Source organism: Lampetra planeri, chromosome 30 (assembly GCF_965212315.1).
Source record: "Lampetra planeri chromosome 30, kcLamPlan1.2.h2, whole genome shotgun sequence".
NCBI lineage: Eukaryota > Metazoa > Chordata > Hyperoartia > Petromyzontiformes > Petromyzontidae > Lampetra > Lampetra planeri.
The window spans coordinates 5,456,705-5,477,980 of NC_136136.1; the positions used below are offsets into that span (position 1 = coordinate 5,456,705).

The following is a 21,276-nucleotide window of genomic DNA, read 5'->3' on the forward strand; positions in this document are numbered from 1 at the left end:
CGCATGGCAACGCATGGCAACGCATGAATGGCTTTAACCCAAAATCCAAAATACAGGCAAATCCTCACGTGATTGTCCTCAGGTGAGGACGATTGCTTGTGTGGCGATCGAAAGGTCGTGATGTATTGTTTTTTCTACCTACGTGACTTGACCGAAAGAACCAAAGAGCATGGATTCCTGCAGTCACGAATACTTCAAATCAAGATTAAATCCTCAAGTGTTAAAATGTTATTTTGCCTTAATTTTAGAACTTTCGTGACTGCAGGAATTATTATTTGGTTCTTTCGGTTAAGTCACGTCTAAAGATAAAATAATAAATTAAATTAAATAATAGAATACGACGTTTCGATTGCAACACAAGCAATCATCATCAGGTATAATGAAATAGCGACATAATATCTAACCAGAAAACTATAGACAGACATATTAGCAGACAGATATCACAAGATACATACATAGCGAGAGCAACACAGGTGACAGAGAGGGGTGATCGTCTCTGTGGGGTGGCCTTAAATAGACAGAGGGGGGGCGGAGGCAGAGAGAGGGAGGGGGGTTAGAAAAAATTAGCATATCAATGAGTGGTCCAAAAGAAAACGTGGTGCTGCGAGTACGATGGCACAGCAAGCAAGCCTGAAAATCAGGAGAAAGACACACTAAAATTAAATAACCTAGTAAAATATCGAAATGTAATGTAATACAATGTGTGTTGACCGACCCTCTGTGTTGTATTACATTACATTTCGATATTTTACTAGGTTATTTAATTTTAGTGTGTCTTTCTCCTGATTTTCAGGCTTGCTTGCTGTGCCATCGTACTCGCAGCACCACGTTTTCTTTTGGACCACTCATTGATATGCTAATTTTTTCTAACCCCCCTCCCTCTCTCTGCCTCCGCCCCCCCTCTGTCTATTTAAGGCCACCCCACAGAGACGATCACCCCTCTCTGTCACCTGTGTTGCTCTCGCTATGTATGTATCTTGTGATATCTGTCTGCTAATATGTCTGTCTATAGTTTTCTGGTTAGATATTATGTCGCTATTTCATTATACCTGATGATGATTGCTTGTGTTGCAATCGAAACGTCGTATTCTATTATTTAATTTAATTTATTATTTTATCTTTAGACGTGACTTAACCGAAAGAACCAAATAATAATGTTATTTTGCGTGCAGAAAATTACCCACAAGAGCTGGAGGCTGTCTGTATCATGTTGCTGAACTGCATTTGCGTGCTCGCAGGCGTATATGAAGAACGCGCCACATCCGTGCTACTAACAATGCGCTTTGTCGTTTCACTGCCAAAAATAACATGTACTTTTCAAACTCTATGGAACAAACAACTCTGGTCATTTTAATATTCTGTTTTGTACATTTAAAGCAACATCATCATCATCAGCCATGCTCAATCCACTGCTTCCTAACGCTGCCGTCATTTCCCAGGTTGCTGTGATGTAACAATTCACCGAGCACCTGCGCAGGAGCTGATTTAGTCTCTCCACCACGTCGGCGGATATCATCTCGGACGTATTTCGCTCCCTCGGCTGACACCCTTGTTATTCTTGACCGTCGGCCATCGTCCATACTGGTGACGTGTCCTACCCAAGCCCACTCGCTTTTCTTCGCAGTTTTAAATAAGTCATTCAACCACGCTCTCCTCATATTTTGTCCCATTTTTCCCCACAAATGACCCGTGGTTCTATTCCACGCCAAAGCAGGTATTACACATTGATTAAAAACGATGGGGACATTGGTATCCAGATCACACACGCAAATAATAAATAATCGATTCTTATGTGCACAATTCGATGCATATATCATTAGAATATGAAACAAATATACGAGCGAAATCATTACATCCCTGTTAAACATCCAACACACGCACACACGAACATAATATGCTCATTTCACTACACCGTTTCGGTCTAATGGCCTACGCTCGTCTGACAGTCATTACTTTGTCCTTAAAAGTGTGTGCATGTGTGAGTGGACGTTGCTTGTTGCGTCTGCCTTTGTGTGTGCGTGTGTCTTTATATGCGCATGAGTGTGCTCGAGTGTCCAAGAGAGAGCACATGTGTACGTGCTTCCGCACGCGCAATTTTCTTCTGCCATATTTGGCGCTCATCACTTGTTAGCAGGACTCGCGATCTCTCGATTGCAAGTTCACTTTCCCAGTTAAAAGCGTTCGACCTAGCCCATCACCCCTTCTGAGGTCACTAAAACGAGTACCACTGTGCTCATGCAGAGTGTTCGCCGCTGGCTCAAGGCCACTAGTGAAGATGGGTCAAATGTCAATGCTCGTTAGAGCAGAGCGACACCGACTGTTGGCAGAAGGGCTTCCACTTGAGAGGAGCTTGAGAGAGCCGCTCATGAGGATAGGTTTGGCATACTCTTCCACGCGACATGTCAATCGACTAAATGTGGTGTAACCAATTATACTGCTGGGTGGATAGAGGTAGGGGGATTTAAGAAACTTGCACCATTGTTTCTGCCACACCAGAAGATGGCTTCGAACCGGCGGCCTCTTGATTGTAAGTCCAGTGTGAAAATCAGCACAGCACGGCAGGATTCTTGCACGCAAAGGTAACAATTATAGCATAAAAAAGGAATTTAATAGCATTCATCCAAAATACACAATCTCACACTCACAAGAAAATCAAAAATGTAAATGCCAGAAAGGGCATTCAATTTCCTCTGCCATGGTCACACGTTTGAAGAAATCTCAATAAATCAACACAATCTATAAAGCGGCAAAAAATAACGTGCGTGTTTAAAAAAAGAAATGTACATTTTGAATTTCCTGTATGAAAAACAAAGTCAGGAACTGCATACTGTACATTGTAAACTCTAGCATGTAACATGTTGCCCATTTCAAGCGAAGAGTATTTTATTAGCTTGAAGCAAACGTCACGGTGTCAAATCACATAGATCCCATTTGCATGACTTCAAATCAAATCACTCGAGCACCGCTCCCATCCAACTCCCACAAAGCACATTGTGTTCATTCTCTTCCCACCAAGCCCAACGTGAACCAAGTCTTGAATGAAGACACAACAAAAACAACAAGGGGGTATTGTGTACGTGAAGGTGGCTCAACGGCAGAGTTGGCGGCTCACAACTGGAATACTAGGAGCTCAAATCCATGTTAGGGATTGACTCAGCCTATCATCTCTCTGGGGGTCGATAAACGAATTACCACTTTGTGGGGAAGTCAACAGTGGTTGTCCTATGGATAGCCTCACCACCCCTGCCATTTGAACATGGAATTTCCACGAATGGTTCAGGGTTGTAAACAGGAAATGAGCATCCAGTTAATTTTAATTTCAGACAGAAATCACATTGACTTTATGAAAAAGCACCCTGGTGTTTATTTGCTTTCCATGGCGAGGGCAGCTGTAAGCCCTGCCCAAGTCGGCACATCCACTGCTCCCCTACCCCACCACGCCCCTGCGGTGGGAATATGGCCGGGAAACGAGATTGGACGATTCAAATGCCACGCATGCATGGCCACTGCTGGCGGGAGGGCCTCCACCAGGGATGGCTTTATAGAGAGCCGCCCCCCCCAGAGGGAATTGGTCTCTGGTCTACTCTTCTATGCTGGTCCCAGACGTCTTGGAAGGGAAACATATGTGTTGCCAACGCCTTATTAGGGCATTGGCTATGAAAACCTACGTTTTATGTATTTTGTTTCATGACACCGGCCACTCTCCTGCTGTAGCCTTCTCGGGCTGTGAACCGTTTGTACGTGTGGGTCTCTGTCATGCGATCACATTGGTTCACTGCGTTATGCCCTACGATGAACAGACGTGGCACTGGCCAACATTACACGAGATTGCATAAATGTTTATTTTCCCCGTGTATGTTGTTCTTGTTGTGAAGAACATTTAGCATTTTTCTGTTTTGCTGTATCAGCTCTCCCCTATGAAAAAGACTTGTGATCTCAATGGGCTCTGACCTGGTCACGATTAACGTAATTTACTACGAGGCCAACATTCTCCAACCCAACACAGCCCATACCAGAGCATAACACAAGCCTCAGCGCATTCCATCCCAACATGGCTCAATAATGCACTTGGGTCAAGTCTAACAGTCCAATAGATCTCAACACAGCCTACTATATAGCCAAACCAAACACGGTTAAAAACATCCAGGACGAACGCAACCTAACACAGCCCAACACACTCGAGTGTGGCCCACCACAGCCCAGTGCGACAACCAAACCCAACAGAACCCAACAGAGAGAGGAGCCCAGCCCAACACACTCTAACTTGGCCCATCCTAACACAGCCCCGGCCCAGCCCCACATCACTCCGCCTCCCCGTTTTCAGAACTCCGCCTCCACCGCGGGGTCTGCTCTGCGCGCTTGCGCGAGCTCGCATGTCAACAGGAACACTCGCCAGCCAGCCCAGAGAGAGAGAGCGACACCGGGAGGGTAGACCGCACGTACGAACACACTCGCTCGCGCAACTACTAAACACGTTTCGAACGTGCCATTGTAATAGATAAATATATAACTATTAAATACTTTTGTGTTTTATATATATAATACAGACAGAGATTTGCGCGTGCTCCCATGTGCACCTGAGCTGTCATCCCCGCCTGTCTGCCCATCATCTGCCAGTCGCTGCCGCCACCACTGCCAATCCTTTCCCCTGCGCCTGCCCAAGTATCCAAGACGACGCAGCCAGTACGGTATTCACATGGTACTCACACGAATGTTACTCAGACCCGGACACATCATTCCCTGCAGGGACCGATTGACCGTATAAGAGCGTTTCATTTGTGCACCTGTTCTGGCATCGCTCTGTACCGCCTCCACAGGGTGCCCAGCATTGAGAACTGCCGAGTTGGCACGCTGGGCGCACTGCATTGTCGAGTGTGTGAGTGCCCGAGTTGGCACCCTCTCTCTTTATCTAAAAAGCGTCCAAAGTGTGTATTCTCTCCACTTTGTTAACAGTGTCTAAAGATCCACGCCACATTCACTGTAAGTGCCGCTACAGTGAGTGTCAACGCACTTTATTGTACTCGGTGGTGTCCTCTATTCTGTCCTACGTGCGTGCATGCTTTACGCGTTATGTACAATGAGTCCACGTGGTCTAGTAATGCCGGCATTTGAAAACCCGTGATAGCAAACTCTGTACGTGTACTCCAGTGTAGACTCTGCAGTACCTCCATGCTATCTACTTTCTGTCCTGAAGCATGCTCCCAAAAGCAGGTCTTTGGCTCAAGCGCCCTGCATTTCATCCGACAACGTTCCTCCCCCTCCCTTGTAACATCACATCGCCAAACTGTGGTTCTTGAGCCATAATAGCGAAGGCGAGTTGTGGTCGTTTCCCCGATTATACAGTTTCATGTCATGCCCAGAATGCCGAAGGCATTTAAATCCCCACAGGGCATTCAATCAAGGTAATATATCGCAAGACGTGTTTGCCAGCAATTGAATAGCTGCGTTAGTACACTCTGTACTCCGCTCCACACTCGACAGCGCCGTTCTTAGAAATTCCGGTCCTCACGAGCCGGGAGCCACACACCCCCACCCCCTACCCCCACAGTGAAGATTTTTGCGATCAGCAATATTTCCCCAGTCGTCACGGGGTAATTAGGAGAAAAGCTGTACCATGGGGTAGTCGGAAGGACACAGGATTTGAGAAACATTACTCTGCAGTGTCTACACGCTCACTGCTCTGTTGGCGTAATTTTTGAGTTTATTTGATTTGTTACAGGGATGGTCCCGTTTAGCCAGTTGCCTGGGTATTTTACGACGGAGAGGGAGATCCGTGGTGTGTTAGCACAGCAGTACCAAGAACACACACGTTAAAATTGCAGAAAACAAGTATAGGGTACCTTGATAGATATTAAACTAGCAAACGAAGTATTTGACGGTCGTAAACGAAATACTCTTGTGAGTAAAAAAACTGCTAATATTTGCTTTACTGCTTTATTATTAAACTGCTAATAAATTGAAATCGCGCCAGAAAAAGCCAGGCACCACAGCATTGCGTTTACTACATCTCAAGCATTTGCACACATTTCAGGCAGTGTAATAAGTATGCTTTATATCCTGCTCTTGTTCCTGATTTTCATTCAGTCGGGCCTATGCACTGTTCACAGTATTTAAAATGTAAACATCTACATTTCAAGCACCCACATTGCGTTGACTAAGTCTCAAGCGATTAAATGTCCACGTTAGCATGCTGCTGTGTAGTTTGCAATTCTACATTATCTACAGCACATAAATAGCCATTTGAGAGTATCCTGTAGTGCATGGCTCGTGTGCCCAATTATGGATCATCATGATTCAGGGTCAGAATTCAGGGTCACGACTAGGTTCAAATACATTGGAGTAAATACAGAAGCTTCTAGTAGTTTCCAGTCGCATAAAACCATTATAACAATCACAACTGGGAAAACGTCACTTCTTACATACGTTATTTGAAGTGTCCTTTTGTTAACGAATGAATATTAATAAAAAAATATGTAAAAGGTTGTTTTGTGGTTGCAAAGATCAAAGAACCCCTGCTTTAGCTTAACGTTGCATTGCATTTTTTCCCTCACTTTCATCCTCCAACCTGCTTTTCTAAATTCAATAATTGATGTTTTGTTCTATTAACTATTGAAATATATCTCCTGGAAAAATCCCTTCAGACTGCACATCGTGCTTGCAGGGGTGTCCATGGCATCGTTCGAAACGTACAAACATTTGAATCCACCAAGAACAAGACTTTGAGACTCATCAAATATCACAGCAGCCGCTTGGTGGATCACAATGTAGTTAATTGTCAATAATAGTAATGATGAAAACCATTTTAATATTAATTGGCATTGATAATTATGGTAATGATGATGATGAACAGTGCATGAATCGTACTATTGGTCACATTTATACTCCACGGCAGAGCAGTGGCACAGGAGTTGGACCAATGCACAATGCACCCAATGGACCTGAGTTTGATTCCTGGCCACGGCTAACATCAATGGCGAGTGATAGATCAGCTTGTCCTGGTCACCCACCCACTCTGTTCCCCCCCCACCCCTTTACCAAGCCACATGAACTAGCGTTGTTAAGTATGCTCCATTAAACAAGCCCCATGACAGACACGGCATTAGGAGGCCCTCAGCAAGCAGTGGGTTGAGAAAGGAGATATGAATGATATAATATTATCGCACAGTGGAGTACACCTGTATGGGGTGATGCAACAATACAGTTTTCACACCACCTCTACAGGAGCCTGTGTCCTGTCTAGTAAACGCTCGCTCAGATTTAGAGGCTGTAAAAAACAAAATGGAACAAAGGGTGAAAAGTGCAGAAAGATGCATGGAGAGATGAATTAATGAAATGATAATAACTCATGATGATGACCCCCCTTTCTGTGATATCGGCTGGCAGCTGCAGCCAGCTGCCACTAACAGCCGCCCTTACGCGAGGTACAACTCAAAGATGAGAGGCGACAGTGTGCGTGCGTGTGTGGTATGCAAGGCATATGTGCATGTACAGCCCTCTGTCAATCCACTGCTAGATGAGGTCCTTCCATGCTGTGCGGGTCGTAGGGATAATTTGACCATACTTCACCATGCTCGTCAGAAGTGCGAGTTCAAGGGCATGGAGCGTAGACGTGTCAGTGTAGAACAGTACAACAATGGATTTGTATTAACTGCCCTCTGCTTTTCGACTTCGCAGCCCAACCATCTGTAGCCATGCATGGCAATTGTCCATTCAAGCACTATCCAGGCTCAATCCTACCCAGGGCACATACATTTCCACATGTGTTTTGGAGCTTGCACACCGAGAACCATTTTGTGACCCGCTCATATTCATAATAATGATGATTATGATGATCGAGAGAAAAGTGTCATCGTGCCAATGATGTCGATAACGTTGATAATGATGGCGACAGTGATCGGAGATTGGCGGTCTTTGATGCGTGGTTTAAAAAAAAAACATGGCAACAGCTTGGGGTGATCTTCATCCAGTCCATCTAGCAGTGGATAGACCATGGCCGATGCCCCATATTGGATGAAATAAAACGATGCCTCTGGCTCGGTCCATACCCAGAACCATTCTCAGTGTACCAATGACTACAATGCAGCCATTATAGCCTTAGTGCATCTCTCTAATATTAATTAAATACCGGAGTTCCTCACGGGCTAATTTTGAACGTGGGCTGGAATTAATCGTGGAGTTTCCATCTGCCACCCATCATCGGCGGGAGAGCGTGTTTTTTTGCAAACTGCACTCATATGCACGGCGGTGGCAGAAGCAATAGTTGTATGGCCTCTCTCTCTGCAGCGGTGTCTCAAGAGATTTAATCAGCGAACACAACACTGGCTGCAGCCAAATCACACGTAATGTGCCCAATCTTGTCGGATCCAAGCAGCTGAGCAGGTTTGAGCCTGGATAGTCCTTGGATGGGTAACCACCATGCAGAGTACAAACAGCTATGCTCTGTCTTCAGGTGTCTAAGCCAGAGTGGTGAAATGCTTTCAAATATCCTCCAAGAGCTGCATGTTATGGAGAGGCCCTCATCTAGCAGTGTATTAAAAAAGGGCTCGACATGACCACATACAGAACGGGCTCCATTGTCTGCTCTATGAGGTAGGTGCCAAAGCCTGTGAAGATGCCACCACATGTAATGTAACTTAAATCCACCTGCAACCCTTACTCCACGGGCCAGATAATGTATCGGTTCAACTTGTGGTGAATTGAGCGATAGCTTACTCATGAATAAATCTTATCGTGTTATTCAATTTAATTTTGCACAAATGTAAAATGGGAGTAACATTTTTTGTTGTTTCATTTTTTTCGGGGGGGGGGGAGCGGTGGCGGAGTGAAGTATTTCCAAACATCCCCCATGACAGATGTAGCCTGGGGAGACCTTGATCCAGCAGTAGATTGACAATGACTGATGTTGACAGGTTGCATGATTAATCTGTGCATCATATAATTTTGTTGAGTGCTTAATTGACATTTAGATTGTTGTTGTTATTGCTTGGCCATGGTGGGAATGTTGCTGTTGTTTTCATGTCTAAGACAATGTGATTCAGGCTAAGAAGCCACAGGAATTAAGGTCACATGGTATGAATAAGAAAGAGGACTGTTCAATTACATCGCTGCCAAAGCGCATTACACTCGCAAAGTCTAACCCGACCTACTAACTATGAATATCTCTGCACCGAGTGGCACGGTAGATTTAGGACTAGTAATTAATTCGAGGAAACGTTCTAAAAGCGATGGACAAAATACGCTCACCAATGTGTTTTTGAGGTTATGTCGTTCAGCAGGGTATCCGGACCTTTTGCGCCACACGATGGGAGCTTCTGAATGCTGAATGGCACACACCCCGGAGTGCTAAACAGCACAACCATGAAAACCCACGTAGCAGTAGCAGACTTTCCGTTGAAAGACAAACCGCACAACCACCAGTTGCATGAAGATACACTAAAAAGTGCAGAGGCTTGTTTCCGCTGGCGTGATAGAAGATTGAAAATGCCGAGCTAAGCCCCTCATCCCCAAAACATGAGCGCTTTACCACAACCAGCATTCTATTACAGGGGTAAAAGTGAAATCCTGCAACTGCTTGCTCACACCACTGCTGGCAGAAGGGGCTTCACAAGAGGGAACTCTAAAGTTCCTCTTTAGATGGTGTTTTGGTATACCCTACGACCCTGGCCAGACATCTTGGAAGAGGTCGGAATATCCCTCACTTTACCCCGCCACACGCGGCCTGCCGATCGACTTTGGTGAACCCACGTATGCTGCTGGGTGGACAGAGGTCAGAGGGAGGGATTATTTAAGAAACTTGCCCCCTCATTGTTTCAACAGCCGGACCGGAAGATTGAGTCGAACTGGCGACCTCTGGATTGCAAGTTCAGTGTGATAACCATTTCAACCACGGCAGCATCCCTCGCAGAGGAGCAGGTAAAAAACATCACGAAGGTACATGCAACAACGGAGGACATTACAGTTGACATGAAAAACAAAAGCGGTGTAAAGTAGAGGATACACCTAAAAGAAGGCTGCTGTTTTTCTGTTTCCAATGTACGTGGCTGACTTCCCAGCATCCGTTATGCTATAAGCACAACATCAACACAGCCCAGGTCAGGCCCACCGAGATCGAGGACACAATGAGACTGCTCGGGCATTCAGAATACAATTCTCATTCGCGAAGAGCTTCATTATTATTCTGTTAACAGATTCTCAGGGAAACAAACAACAACAATAAATGCACATGTAGTATTTCAACAAATTAAATAGGAAAGCCTCAATCCTGATGAAAACATTTATGCAGTAGAAAAATGTAAGAATTATACTGATTCATACATGAATAGGGTTATCCAACCCTGCACAGTTAAAACTATGCTTACTGCCTTGCCCTTGGAAAAAAACACAATCAGGCTACTGGCATCTAATCTTGATAAGATGAATCCAATGGCCCACAGAAGTGGATAAAACAGATCTACTTCTGAGCTCCATTCAAGTGACCTCTGTTCAACACAGGTGAGTGAAGTACTTTCTCATCTGCCCTGCGACAGAGAGTAATGTTAAGTAAAACTGATATAAAATCTCAGAGCTGGAATTTTGCCAAATTACCTGATCCTTTGTTTGCACAGTTATCAGTGACTGGTTTAAGACCATCAACTCACGACTTGAAAACCCGGTAGAATCATGGGCGACTGCCCGCTTTCAAACCGAGAATATTAGCCGTGAGTTACCAGGCCAATTCACTGTGCAGCCCCGTTAAAAGCCACTTGAAAAGTGTTGTTCTCCAATCAGGGTGTAATAGGATTGCTGTACATTTGTACAATCTTCTGTTTTTCTGATATATAAGCCACAATTTGCAGCCATGAACAAACCACTCCTGTTGATTGGATTTGTAATAATGAGCTTTATAATTCAAGGGGCAACTTGCTGCCACTTGTGGCCAACAAAGGGATGTGTTTTTCTCACTGTTGTGCAGCACAGAAAACATGTTACCTGCTGCCAGTCAGTGCAGTGCATTGCAAGAATCCGTACATCTGAGGTTTTTACGACCCCATAATCAACAATCGAAATCAAGCCACTGTGGGTGTGGCGGATGTCTGAAAGCACCCCACATGTTTTTGTTGATCATAACAAAGAGATATCCACACATTTGTTTCATATACATGATGACATTTTTGAGTCAACATTAAATAAACAATCCGAAAGCTGAGCTTGTGGGAAAGTGTGACACCTACTTCAAGGATTTGTTTAGAAGTCGTGTGAAAAAAATCTATTCTGCGGGGTATTCACGGACATACCATACTCAACAACATACTGATCACGTTTGTCAATGACACTGCAGCCTTGAAAAAAATAATATATAATAGTTGACATTTTGGGTAATGACCTTTCTTCAAAGTCCATAAATCGCTATGCAAAATGTACAAATATATTACCCGTGTTGTGACATGAGGTCGATATCACCAATGGAATACTTTTATTTAAAAAAAACCGCAACAAAGAAACACGCGTGTGTAGCTGGCAATGGCAAACGACGCCACTCCCCTTCACAGGACTGACATGGAGCAGGAGAGCTGTCGTTTCGGTGGTGGCAGCGGTATGGTGGGAGGCCAGGCCCGGGCCATGCCAGGCCAGCCCCACGCAGGGCAACTGCTCATCACGATGGATGACCTGGACACCATGTCAGAGGAGACCATGGAAGGCTCGAACTGCACGAGCGGCGACGGTGTGGACAACGCGGGCGGACCGATGGACAACGGCAGCAATGAAGGCATGGAGGACCAGCTTTTCAACTACTGGGAGGATATTGCTCGTACCCATCAGGTGGTGCTGCCCAGAGGTAGGAGTGCTCACCCAGGACAAAACAATGACGGCGATGATGCACTCGGGCAGGGTTCTTCACATATGTTTTCCGACGAGCCACATAATACAACTAGCGTATGTCGGCGGACCACATGATGGCATATGTATGAACGTTAAGACGTTGCTGACTATTTTCTCCAGGTTTCTCATATCTTTCTTGTCCATCTCACTTTGGTTTCGCTAATCTTATCTCTTGTCTACAGCTCTCTTATCTCCATCACATTTCTCACTTTCATGTGACTTATCTATATCTCTTATCTTCTAAGCAGGCCATATCTCTCAACAGGCCCTATCTCTCAGTAGGACACTCCAAGAGCCTTTTCTTTTCACACCTCATCACCATTTCTTCATTTCTTAGATCACCAAAGCTGTGGGACCCAGTAATTTTTCAAGGTCCACCATTAAAATGTTCGCAGAAATCATGTCGTGGTGTGGTGGTTGTTGGCTTTGAGCATGTGGGCTATCGTCCAATTTAAAAATAGAAAACTAGAGGCTATGCGATAGTGGTGGGAAAATTTGTTTCTTATCGACTGTAGCACCACCATCATGGACGTTGATTTTTTAAAGCAATGCAACTAACTTTGCCTCCTTTAAGTCTTTAAGTAAACACACAAACTGCATTGTAATTGCATGCACTGAAGACATTGATTCTTGGCAGTGGCTAAGGGCAACAGAGAAGTGATATCTCAACAGGTTCTGGGTCCCCCTTTTAACAATCCTGCACTGGACCAGTGTTGCAAAGCAAAGTATAGTCGAACAACCCCTACTTCTGATCCAGCAGTGGATTGACAAACTAATTTCACGTAAAATGAACACATGCTCTCTACCTAAACAGAAGCCCAGATTCAAATGTGCTTTTCCGCAACTTTAAAATAACGACTGGCAGACCTCCATCAGATGGGCGCTGTTTGGATGCCACTAGATGATGATGATGATGGTGGTGGCAGATGTGGTAGTGCGAGGTTCATAAAAAATGTTCCCAAACTGCCTTACTTTAGAACTCCTTTCCATAACCTATGATTCCTGATTCCTATAACCTTGCGAAACTAATAAAATATGTTAATTATTTTTGTTATATCACAAATACATGCTGTTTCTGGCTTTGAGACTCCCTCCTATCACCTACTCTCCCAAGTTCTTAACACCTTGCTCAATTCAAGAAACGTGTTATGTTGGACTGTAATTATCTCACTGCCAGTCCAATCCGTGTCATATGCCATTCAAACCTCCGATTATGACGGTTGGCTACGTATGGTGCGAAAGAAGTTCAACATACATACATGGATTTTGGCCTGTGCTCATTAATTGTGATTTATAAAATACAATTGGGATATGTTTCCCAGGGCACCCGCCAAATTCACGTCAACCATTTGCCCACACAGGCCTACATGCAAAGAGCCTCATTCCTTCTTCTTATTTTTGCTCACGATGCTGATATGATGGAATGGTGGGAACCGATTGAGTCACTTGAGCTTCCTATTAGTGGAGGCTCTTTGGCCAGCGGTGGTGTGAGCAAGCAATTTCAGGGCTACACCTTTACCTTTTACCCATTTGTTCTCAGCTAACTGCTCATTAGGGAGTGCGCAGACACATCTGAGTGTGCTATGCTAGGACTTACATAACTGCCCTCCACATACACACACATGGCTGGCAGCTTTTGGACATTACAATGGTGCCCCAAGAGCCGGTGGCACGGCATTCCAAGTCACGCGTCACGAGCAATCCACGCTGAGAGTGGTCCCGATTAAATATACTGCTGCCAGCTGCAGCGCCAAAACAAAGCAGAGCGCTTTCCAAGACACCATTTGTTTTGTGCTAATAGAGAGCAGCGCGCAAAAAAGTTGGCAACAACAACAAACGCTCACGAGTATTTTCTATCACTTTGCGTTTTTTTTACGGAAAGCTTGAGCATGCGATTGTTGAGTAATATAAAACAAATTTAACACATTTGCTGAGTATAGGCCCAAAGACCCACAATTACAAGCAGTCAGCAACAAACAGCCACCATCAAAGTTGTAACAGATAAATGCTAAATCTTGACTTAAAGCTTTCGTGACTGCAGGAATTCATATTCCTTGGGTCTTTCGGTAAAGCCACGTAGATAGAAAAAATAATCAAAATAATAACAATATCACGACGTTTCGATCGCAACACAAGCAATCGTCTTCAGGTGTTATCATTTTGATCATTTTTAAATCCTTTATATTAAGTTCACTTGCTTGCTTGCTTAGGACCGTGCAAATCTTTCGGTCGTTTTTTAACCCACTTCCCGTGATCCAATCGAGCTGACATTTTCCACACAGACTCGTTGTGCGTGACAATTAATGTTCGTGAAAAAAAATTTCCAAAATTTTTTTCCAAAATTTTTCACTTTTTAGGACAAAAATATTATATTTAATTACCAATTGCTTAATGCTGCCATGCAATCATCTGACCCATAGGTGGCAGCTATCTCAAGCCAGAGGACGAGAGGACTCTAGCCGCCACGCATATAAAGGATTTATAGTGAAAAACTTAGTTTTTACGGGTTATACTTGTTTCTATCTACGTGGCTTTACCGAAAGACCCAAATGAAAATAAATGTTAACACTTTTCTTAAATTTTGCAAGGTTATAAGACCTTGGGGAAGATGACAATTGCACGAGTGTGTGTCTATGTGTGTGCAGGCGTGGTGCTGGCTACACACCACTGCCTTGTGTGCCATGCCGCTATCATAGGTACTCGCAAACAGTCTGTGAAAGACTTCACGGGGGTGATTGTCATTGTTTTGTTTTGGTATATAAACTGTATATTTAACGTCTGATTCCCGATCACGGATAACATCATTGGTCAGTGATATATGAACCGGTCTTGGGCTTCAACGAGGTCGACTCAGCAAGGTGCAGTGTGTCAACATCCGCACCGGAGAGTCAAAGGCAGTTGGGCATTGTGTTAGCCACACCAAACCATTGTGTGGCATGCTGGTCTTAAAAGGTGCTCGCGAACAGCATTTGCCCTACCAGTCTGTTAGAAGCTACCAAGGGGGACCTTCATATTTTTTGGGCACTTACAAATAAAAAATACACGATTCTGTGCCACCCTAAAAACACCGCCTTCACAAATTGCCTTCTTGTACCGTTTCAGAAATGGCACAGCCTATTCAGCAGATGACGATGAACAATGACCCAGAAACCCGGGAACTGAACCCTTACACAGTCATCCAGAGGAACGAGACGGTAAGCAATCGTGTTGTTGCGATGCAGAAAAATAACGCGAGCCAAGGGGCACTCGGGAGGAGGCAGCCGATACGAATACCCACATTGTAGTGCTAAGCCAACAACACTAAAATCATGGGTTCAAAAATCTGGGCTTCCTTCCAAAACACAAGCAGGTTGTCAGCCAGAGTGTTTGATGATCTCAGCCCAGTCACCAAAGGTTGTGGGCAACAAAACCATTCCTTTAAATATGGGTTTTTTCACGTAATTAAAACAATTGCATCACTTGCGAGGTTTGCCAGTAAATTTGCCTTGGGTGCGCCACCCATTCGACTGATAACACTAAGAACATTGAGGTCTGGAAATCGTCTAAAAAGGGTCTTTGAAGGACAGAGCAATAGTCTATGATATCTCTGCTAGTTGAATCCACAGCAGGCGAAGTGGATAACACAAAAAATTACATCGCCAGGAATTAAGAATGTTTTGGCAAGTTAGACTGTTATTTGACCCATGTATGAACTTGTAAATGCGAAAGCAATGCAGGAGGGTGACTGCCCAAATGCTAGCTTGTTGCAAGAACAAATGGGCACTCATTGGACTCTTAACCACAATGCTACAATATTGATTAGATTAGGAGCCAAACGTTGTCTACAAAAAGCTCACCACATTCGTTAATCACAGTTTTTGTTGTAGTTATTTGTGGTTGTATACCACCGCCAATACAACATCACCATTTAATATTTTACACCGCGACTACTAAATGTGAGTTACCCATTTGAGAGTGATCTTTCATCTGTGGGCCCCGATGCACGTGTACCAACAAGACTTTTGTTTTGTTGGCTGTTGTCTTTCCCATAACGTTATTACAACTGTGCTCTATACATCACGTCACAAGAGGATATATTTATTCAGAACCCAGACAGAGCATCATTCCCATTTGTTAAAGAATGAAAAAAGACCTCAGAACTGCTTCTGAGTGGTAGGGGATTTACTTCCCACACCTCCAATTAGCATGATTGGATATGTACGGTGTGAAAGAAATTCAAGATGCCCTTTATGTTTTTCTGGAAGATTTTACTGTTTTTTCCTGGATGTTTCTGTTGCGCGTCGTCACTTTAAGATGTTCTTTGTTCATGTTTTGTTTGTTATGGTTGCACCCGAGTCAAGAGCCTCATGGCTCACAGGGCTATACCTAATAAATGAAACTGAAAACTGAAATGTTACAGAGAAACATGTTCATCATGTTATAGGCAAACTGATATTTTTAAGAGAGGTGGCATTAGCCAAATTAAATGAAAACCCACAAATTAATGAAAGTAGTTTAAGTTTTTTATATTCGGTCATTGGGGACTATTCTGAGAGCATCAACTCACTACACTTGAGAACCAGGTTAAATCATGGCCTCTGGAAGCCAAATTTAAATCCACAATTCTTAGAGGTGCCATCTAAGTGCTCTGGCGCTTGAGACAACCAGCCACTTGAGAAACCGATTTAATCAGAGGCAGAGCCTAATAAAAAAAATCACCGCGCACGGACTAAGATCCAACAAAAAATGAACGCATTAAAGTGTTGAAAACAATGGTATGTAATTTGAGAAAAACACATATATACCCAACAAAAAAATTAACAGGCACACTTTGGGGATTTTTAAAGAACGGATTTTAAGTTCAATAGAATGTTACGTGCCTGTAGCTACATATAAGTAGCTTCCAAACACAGGTGGCTGAAACCCAGATCTGAACCCAGGATCTCAGTGCTACAGACTCACAATGTTCAGACCGCCAGAATCACCCAGCCACCTCAGCTACACCGTTGTTAATCTTACCCAGGATTTCAGAGCACAGCCATAATCCCGTTGTGTTGGCGGGGTGTGCGGGGTGGGGGGGCATGCAGGGGGACGGTCGCATGCCAGTGGAGGAGCGCGAGTACCCGACCGGCTGGTGGGCATGCGTGACAACCAAAGAGGACACCTACGAGCAGAGTACCTGCTACGCGTTCATGAAGATCATGAGATACATCTGCAGGGGGAATTCCACTGGTAAGCAGTTAGTTTAAAAGTACGGTAAGTCCTCACTTAACGCGTGTTCATGCAGCGCATTTTTACGAAAACGTGGTTCTTCTATTTGGAAATACTTTTCGTAAAATGCGGAACGCGCCCATTATTACACGGTTTGTGAGCGACGAAATACTTTCTTGAGCTACACAAATGAGCAGTATGATATAGTGCACGGCCTACCCTCATCTCAGTTATTTGTCCCGCTATGGGATGACTGCAGGCTTATTTTATAGTGCAAATCTGATAAAAATGTGTATTGTTTCTATTATTTATTACCTGTAATGTATATACAGCAATTCTTTTGCGAAAATGTGTGAAGCATTTTCGCAAAACGAGTTAAACAAGGAATTAGTGATTTTTCTAAACATACCTTCATTTTAAGAAATGTACTTTCTTTTAAGTAGATTCATGTTTGTGCATTTTTTTATTATTACATTTCTATTTGCTTAGCAGCTGTACTTTATTTAATGTTATTACTTTTAGCATTTTGGTGACCCACATAATTCTTGCAAATGATCCACGTATCCTGTAACCTCAGACCTCACCTGGTTAAAACTAATACATTTGAACTTTGAGACAAGTCCTCAAATCTCTTGATCTTGTGTGTTCACAATGCATGCACGGAACTGACTGCAATAAAATTAAGTGGCTAATGCTATCTGAGGCGGGCAATTGGAAGATGTTACCGAATGCCTTCTCATAAACCCCCAAGGATCATGTGACCACTTGTCACTGGGCACACATGGCAGCTTTTTTCCATCGTGCAGACTCCAGCTGTGCCACAACATCTCTACGTGTTTAATTACTCACTAAATTTAAACCGTCAAACATATTTAATATGCCCAAAGCGCAGATTACCTGGAGTGCTGGGGATGTGTTCATTTTCAAGACCACACTTCCTAGACATCAAGTATATATCTATGTGTCCCCGTTGCGCGTGCCAGGCTCATACCTGGGCATGACAATCCCGATCGTTTCTACGGTGCAAGTGGACGAGGCAACAGGCACTCTGTTCCACCATGTGGTGGTAGGGTACCGCCTGCCCTTGCACCTTCAGGGCCAGCCACCCACGCCCTTCGACCCTACTGTCACCATCGAGGAGCGCCCGGCCATACGAGTCTACACCCGGTAACATCCCGCTACCATCACCGCCACCACACTCATCACCACTGTGGCCAACCTCATGGGCCAGTCCGCAGGGGATTAGCGGTACCAATTGGCTGGCCTCTGAAAAATTATATTTCTAATTGGCTGGCCTCTATAAATAGTTATATAGGTAAAGTATGATGAAACAGCCCCCATGACTGACACATCATGGAAAGTCCTTTATCCACCAACAGATTAACAGCAGTTAAAGTTGTTTTATTTACTCAAGCAGCGTTCGTTTTCCCCCCACCCCTCCTATCCTGCCCGCCGCAGTGAGTTCAGCGGTGCCACCAACGAGACTACAATCATGCGTCAAGTGAATGAGCTGGCACAGATCCTGGGCCACTCCGAGCTCTACAACACTGAGACCCACTTCATCGCTGGCTACAACAACCCGGCCGCAGCCAACCGCCGCAACGAAATCTGGTTCATCCGGAGAATCTAGCTGGCACGGCCGCTATAACATGCCGCAGAGTGGTGGCGCAATCCGAGGATGAGGGGGCGCACGACCTACAGTAAACTTTACCATGTGAATTAGTCTTCTTTAAATGGCAGGTCCACAGTTGAGCTATCAGTTTTGCGAAAACAAATCACTCTAAATAGAGAACTTATTCACCTGCAACTGTTTTTTCCATATTTGAGCAAGAATTTGCGCAACAAGGACTTATTTGCCGTTGCTAAAGGTCTGACCTAGTCAACTTGCGTACAGCCCCACCCATTTTCTGTTTAGCCCCCCCCACTACACCAACACCCACGTCAGGATTGTCACAACCAAGCATTGTTCGCAAATGCGCATGTGATGAAGGATGTCACTATAAAATTTCGCTGAGCGAATCACTTTAATTCAGTTTGTTCTACTTTAAGCAATCGGTTGTGCAACTGTTACAGAAATGTCCACATATAATCGATTCATCGCTCAGGTGTGCACCCGCTCTAAAGACAACAACCAAAACCACTGAGACCTCTATATCCATGTTGCTACTGCACTTGCACACGTCTGTAGATTTTATGGAAACCAGCCACTAATTTCTCGGTCTCAGACTACAGGTTTTTTTAGTTCCATATTTTTTAGGTCAGTGGTTTTAGTGGTTTCACAAGTGACAAACGAAACCCAAACAAGACCTGTGAATATGAGGCAATGATGTTTCCGAGGTGGTTGCAGCTGCAGCAATCTCTTATGCACAAGATGACGGAGGGGCATTAGTTTCGATTCAATGAGACCCTCGTATTTACAGTCGCCTATTTCAATTACGATAGTTTTAAGAGTGTTTCTGACATTAGATGGCATTATTGCTAACAGTTGCCAACAAATTGTATTCGCAGGGATTATTGTCATTCAGAACTGTTAGAGTCGGTGATCCGGAAAACATATCTGCAACTGGCACACCACATCTATCATACCTCGCTATGGCTGTGGCTACTAGCCACATGCCATCTACTCCAGTCACTCTACTAACGTCCAAGAAAATGTTAAAGTGAGAAATTAAGCCCTGCATATGCTGTATTTGATGGCGACGCAACAACGAATTAAGTCACTGCAGTGCTCTCCGGAACGCAACACATTCCGGATCTAAGCCACGTGGACCAATTGGTCTAAAACCATGTCACTGGATCGCAGGTTAAAGTTTGCAGGGCATAAGGTGAGAAGTCTTGTGGGCCCCTCAGATTGTAAACTTAAATTTCAGAAGCAGTGTTCATTTCATACACTTGTAGCTCTTAGCCAATCCTCTAACAAAAAACTCCATCTCAAACACACAGTGTTTGAATGGGAATAACACGAGCTATGCTATGTTTAACAGTCTATTCCAATACATGCTAGTGTAGTGATTCTGCATAACATTAGTTCATAAGCTGTGCACTATGTAAGAGACCTACATAGTTTAAAGTGTTAAAGCGTGACATGGCATTTGTAGCCATAAGGAGGGCACAACCTCTTAATTCTTTGCTTTTTTTCTACTTTTATTTAACAGTTTTTGATCTGTGAGGCCTGTTCTAAGGCATGATGAATGTAGGTTGCAGGGTGGGTTGTTTGTTTGGCTGTTCAAATGTTCAGCTTTGACAGCGAATGTAAGAAAAAAATGACGTATAAAAAGCTTTATACCCCTAGCATCACCTGGCGGAGTAAAACATATTTTTAACAAACCAACAACCACAACAGGAAAACTAAAATTGTACACACAAGGCAAAGGGCACTTTTCATGGGTACATTCTGTAGCGGAAACAAGTCTAAAGCTGTGTCTATCACTTAATGCATTGTCGAGAAAAACAAGTGCTTCGAGAAGAAGCAAGTGAGCATTACGTTTCTGAGAGCTCGGAGACAACATTAGTATGTGGCTTTAAAGGGGTCTTGCAGTCAAAACACTCTTGTCACAAGCACAGTGTCTGCTGCTGAGATGGAATTGCTTTGTGTCGTCTTTTTGAATGTATGTAAAACAAGAAGAGCGTGTCAGATTTTACCGCTCAAGTCGGGAACTATCGCAAATGTCGTCCACTATGGCAGTGAATAAAAACAGCATCACAGGCACAGAATCAGTGCCTTGAATCCGTCAACGACGCACCCAGGTTTTGTATCTATGTGAGTTTAATGTGCAGCACATATGGGTGCCCCAACTGTCACGATATTGAGACAATAAAACTGACAGTAGCTTGGGTTTTCACACTAGGTGTACGACTCACATGACACATACACGAGATCCGGTTTTAGGCATGTCGACATCACCAGACGCATCTCCACATCAGATGCATCTCTACCTAGCATCGCGATCACACTGGGCATCTTGTAGTTCCCTGGCTCTCGATTGTTTTGCTTGGCCAGTATGCGTACGTTTGATGTATTTAAATGTGATCCTCCGACTGCGAGAGAAATAAATGTACGTACACGTGAACGAAATGCAGCATCTTAATTCTATGTCTCATGAGTACGTTTTTCTGGAGGACATCATCATGCCCGAAAGGGGGAAAGAATAGTTAGGATATGCGTGAAATACGAGGATCTGTCTGGATTAGTTTGCAAAATGTGGTTGCCAGAAACCTCACCCGCAC

The 21,276-nt window shown here is 44.0% G+C and overlaps 2 protein-coding genes across 2 annotated transcripts in view; one reads left to right on the plus strand and one right to left on the minus strand.

The window, feature by feature from the left end:
• Nucleotides 1–21,276, minus strand: part of FANCM (FA complementation group M) — a 57,572-nt gene that overhangs the window by 31,230 nt on the left and 5,066 nt on the right. The window lies entirely within an intron of this gene.
• LOC144728839 (heme-binding protein 1-like) lies at nucleotides 4,383–21,124 on the plus strand. Its single transcript, XM_078608526.1, has 8 exons — nucleotides 4,383–4,439; nucleotides 4,548–4,683; nucleotides 9,817–9,912; nucleotides 11,529–11,815; nucleotides 14,962–15,053; nucleotides 16,926–17,070; nucleotides 18,033–18,216; nucleotides 18,508–21,124. Exons 4-8 carry the CDS (start codon nucleotides 11,536–11,538, stop codon nucleotides 18,677–18,679), a joined length of 873 nt encoding a protein of 290 aa, XP_078464652.1. The 5' UTR covers nucleotides 4,383–4,439; nucleotides 4,548–4,683; nucleotides 9,817–9,912; nucleotides 11,529–11,535; the 3' UTR covers nucleotides 18,680–21,124.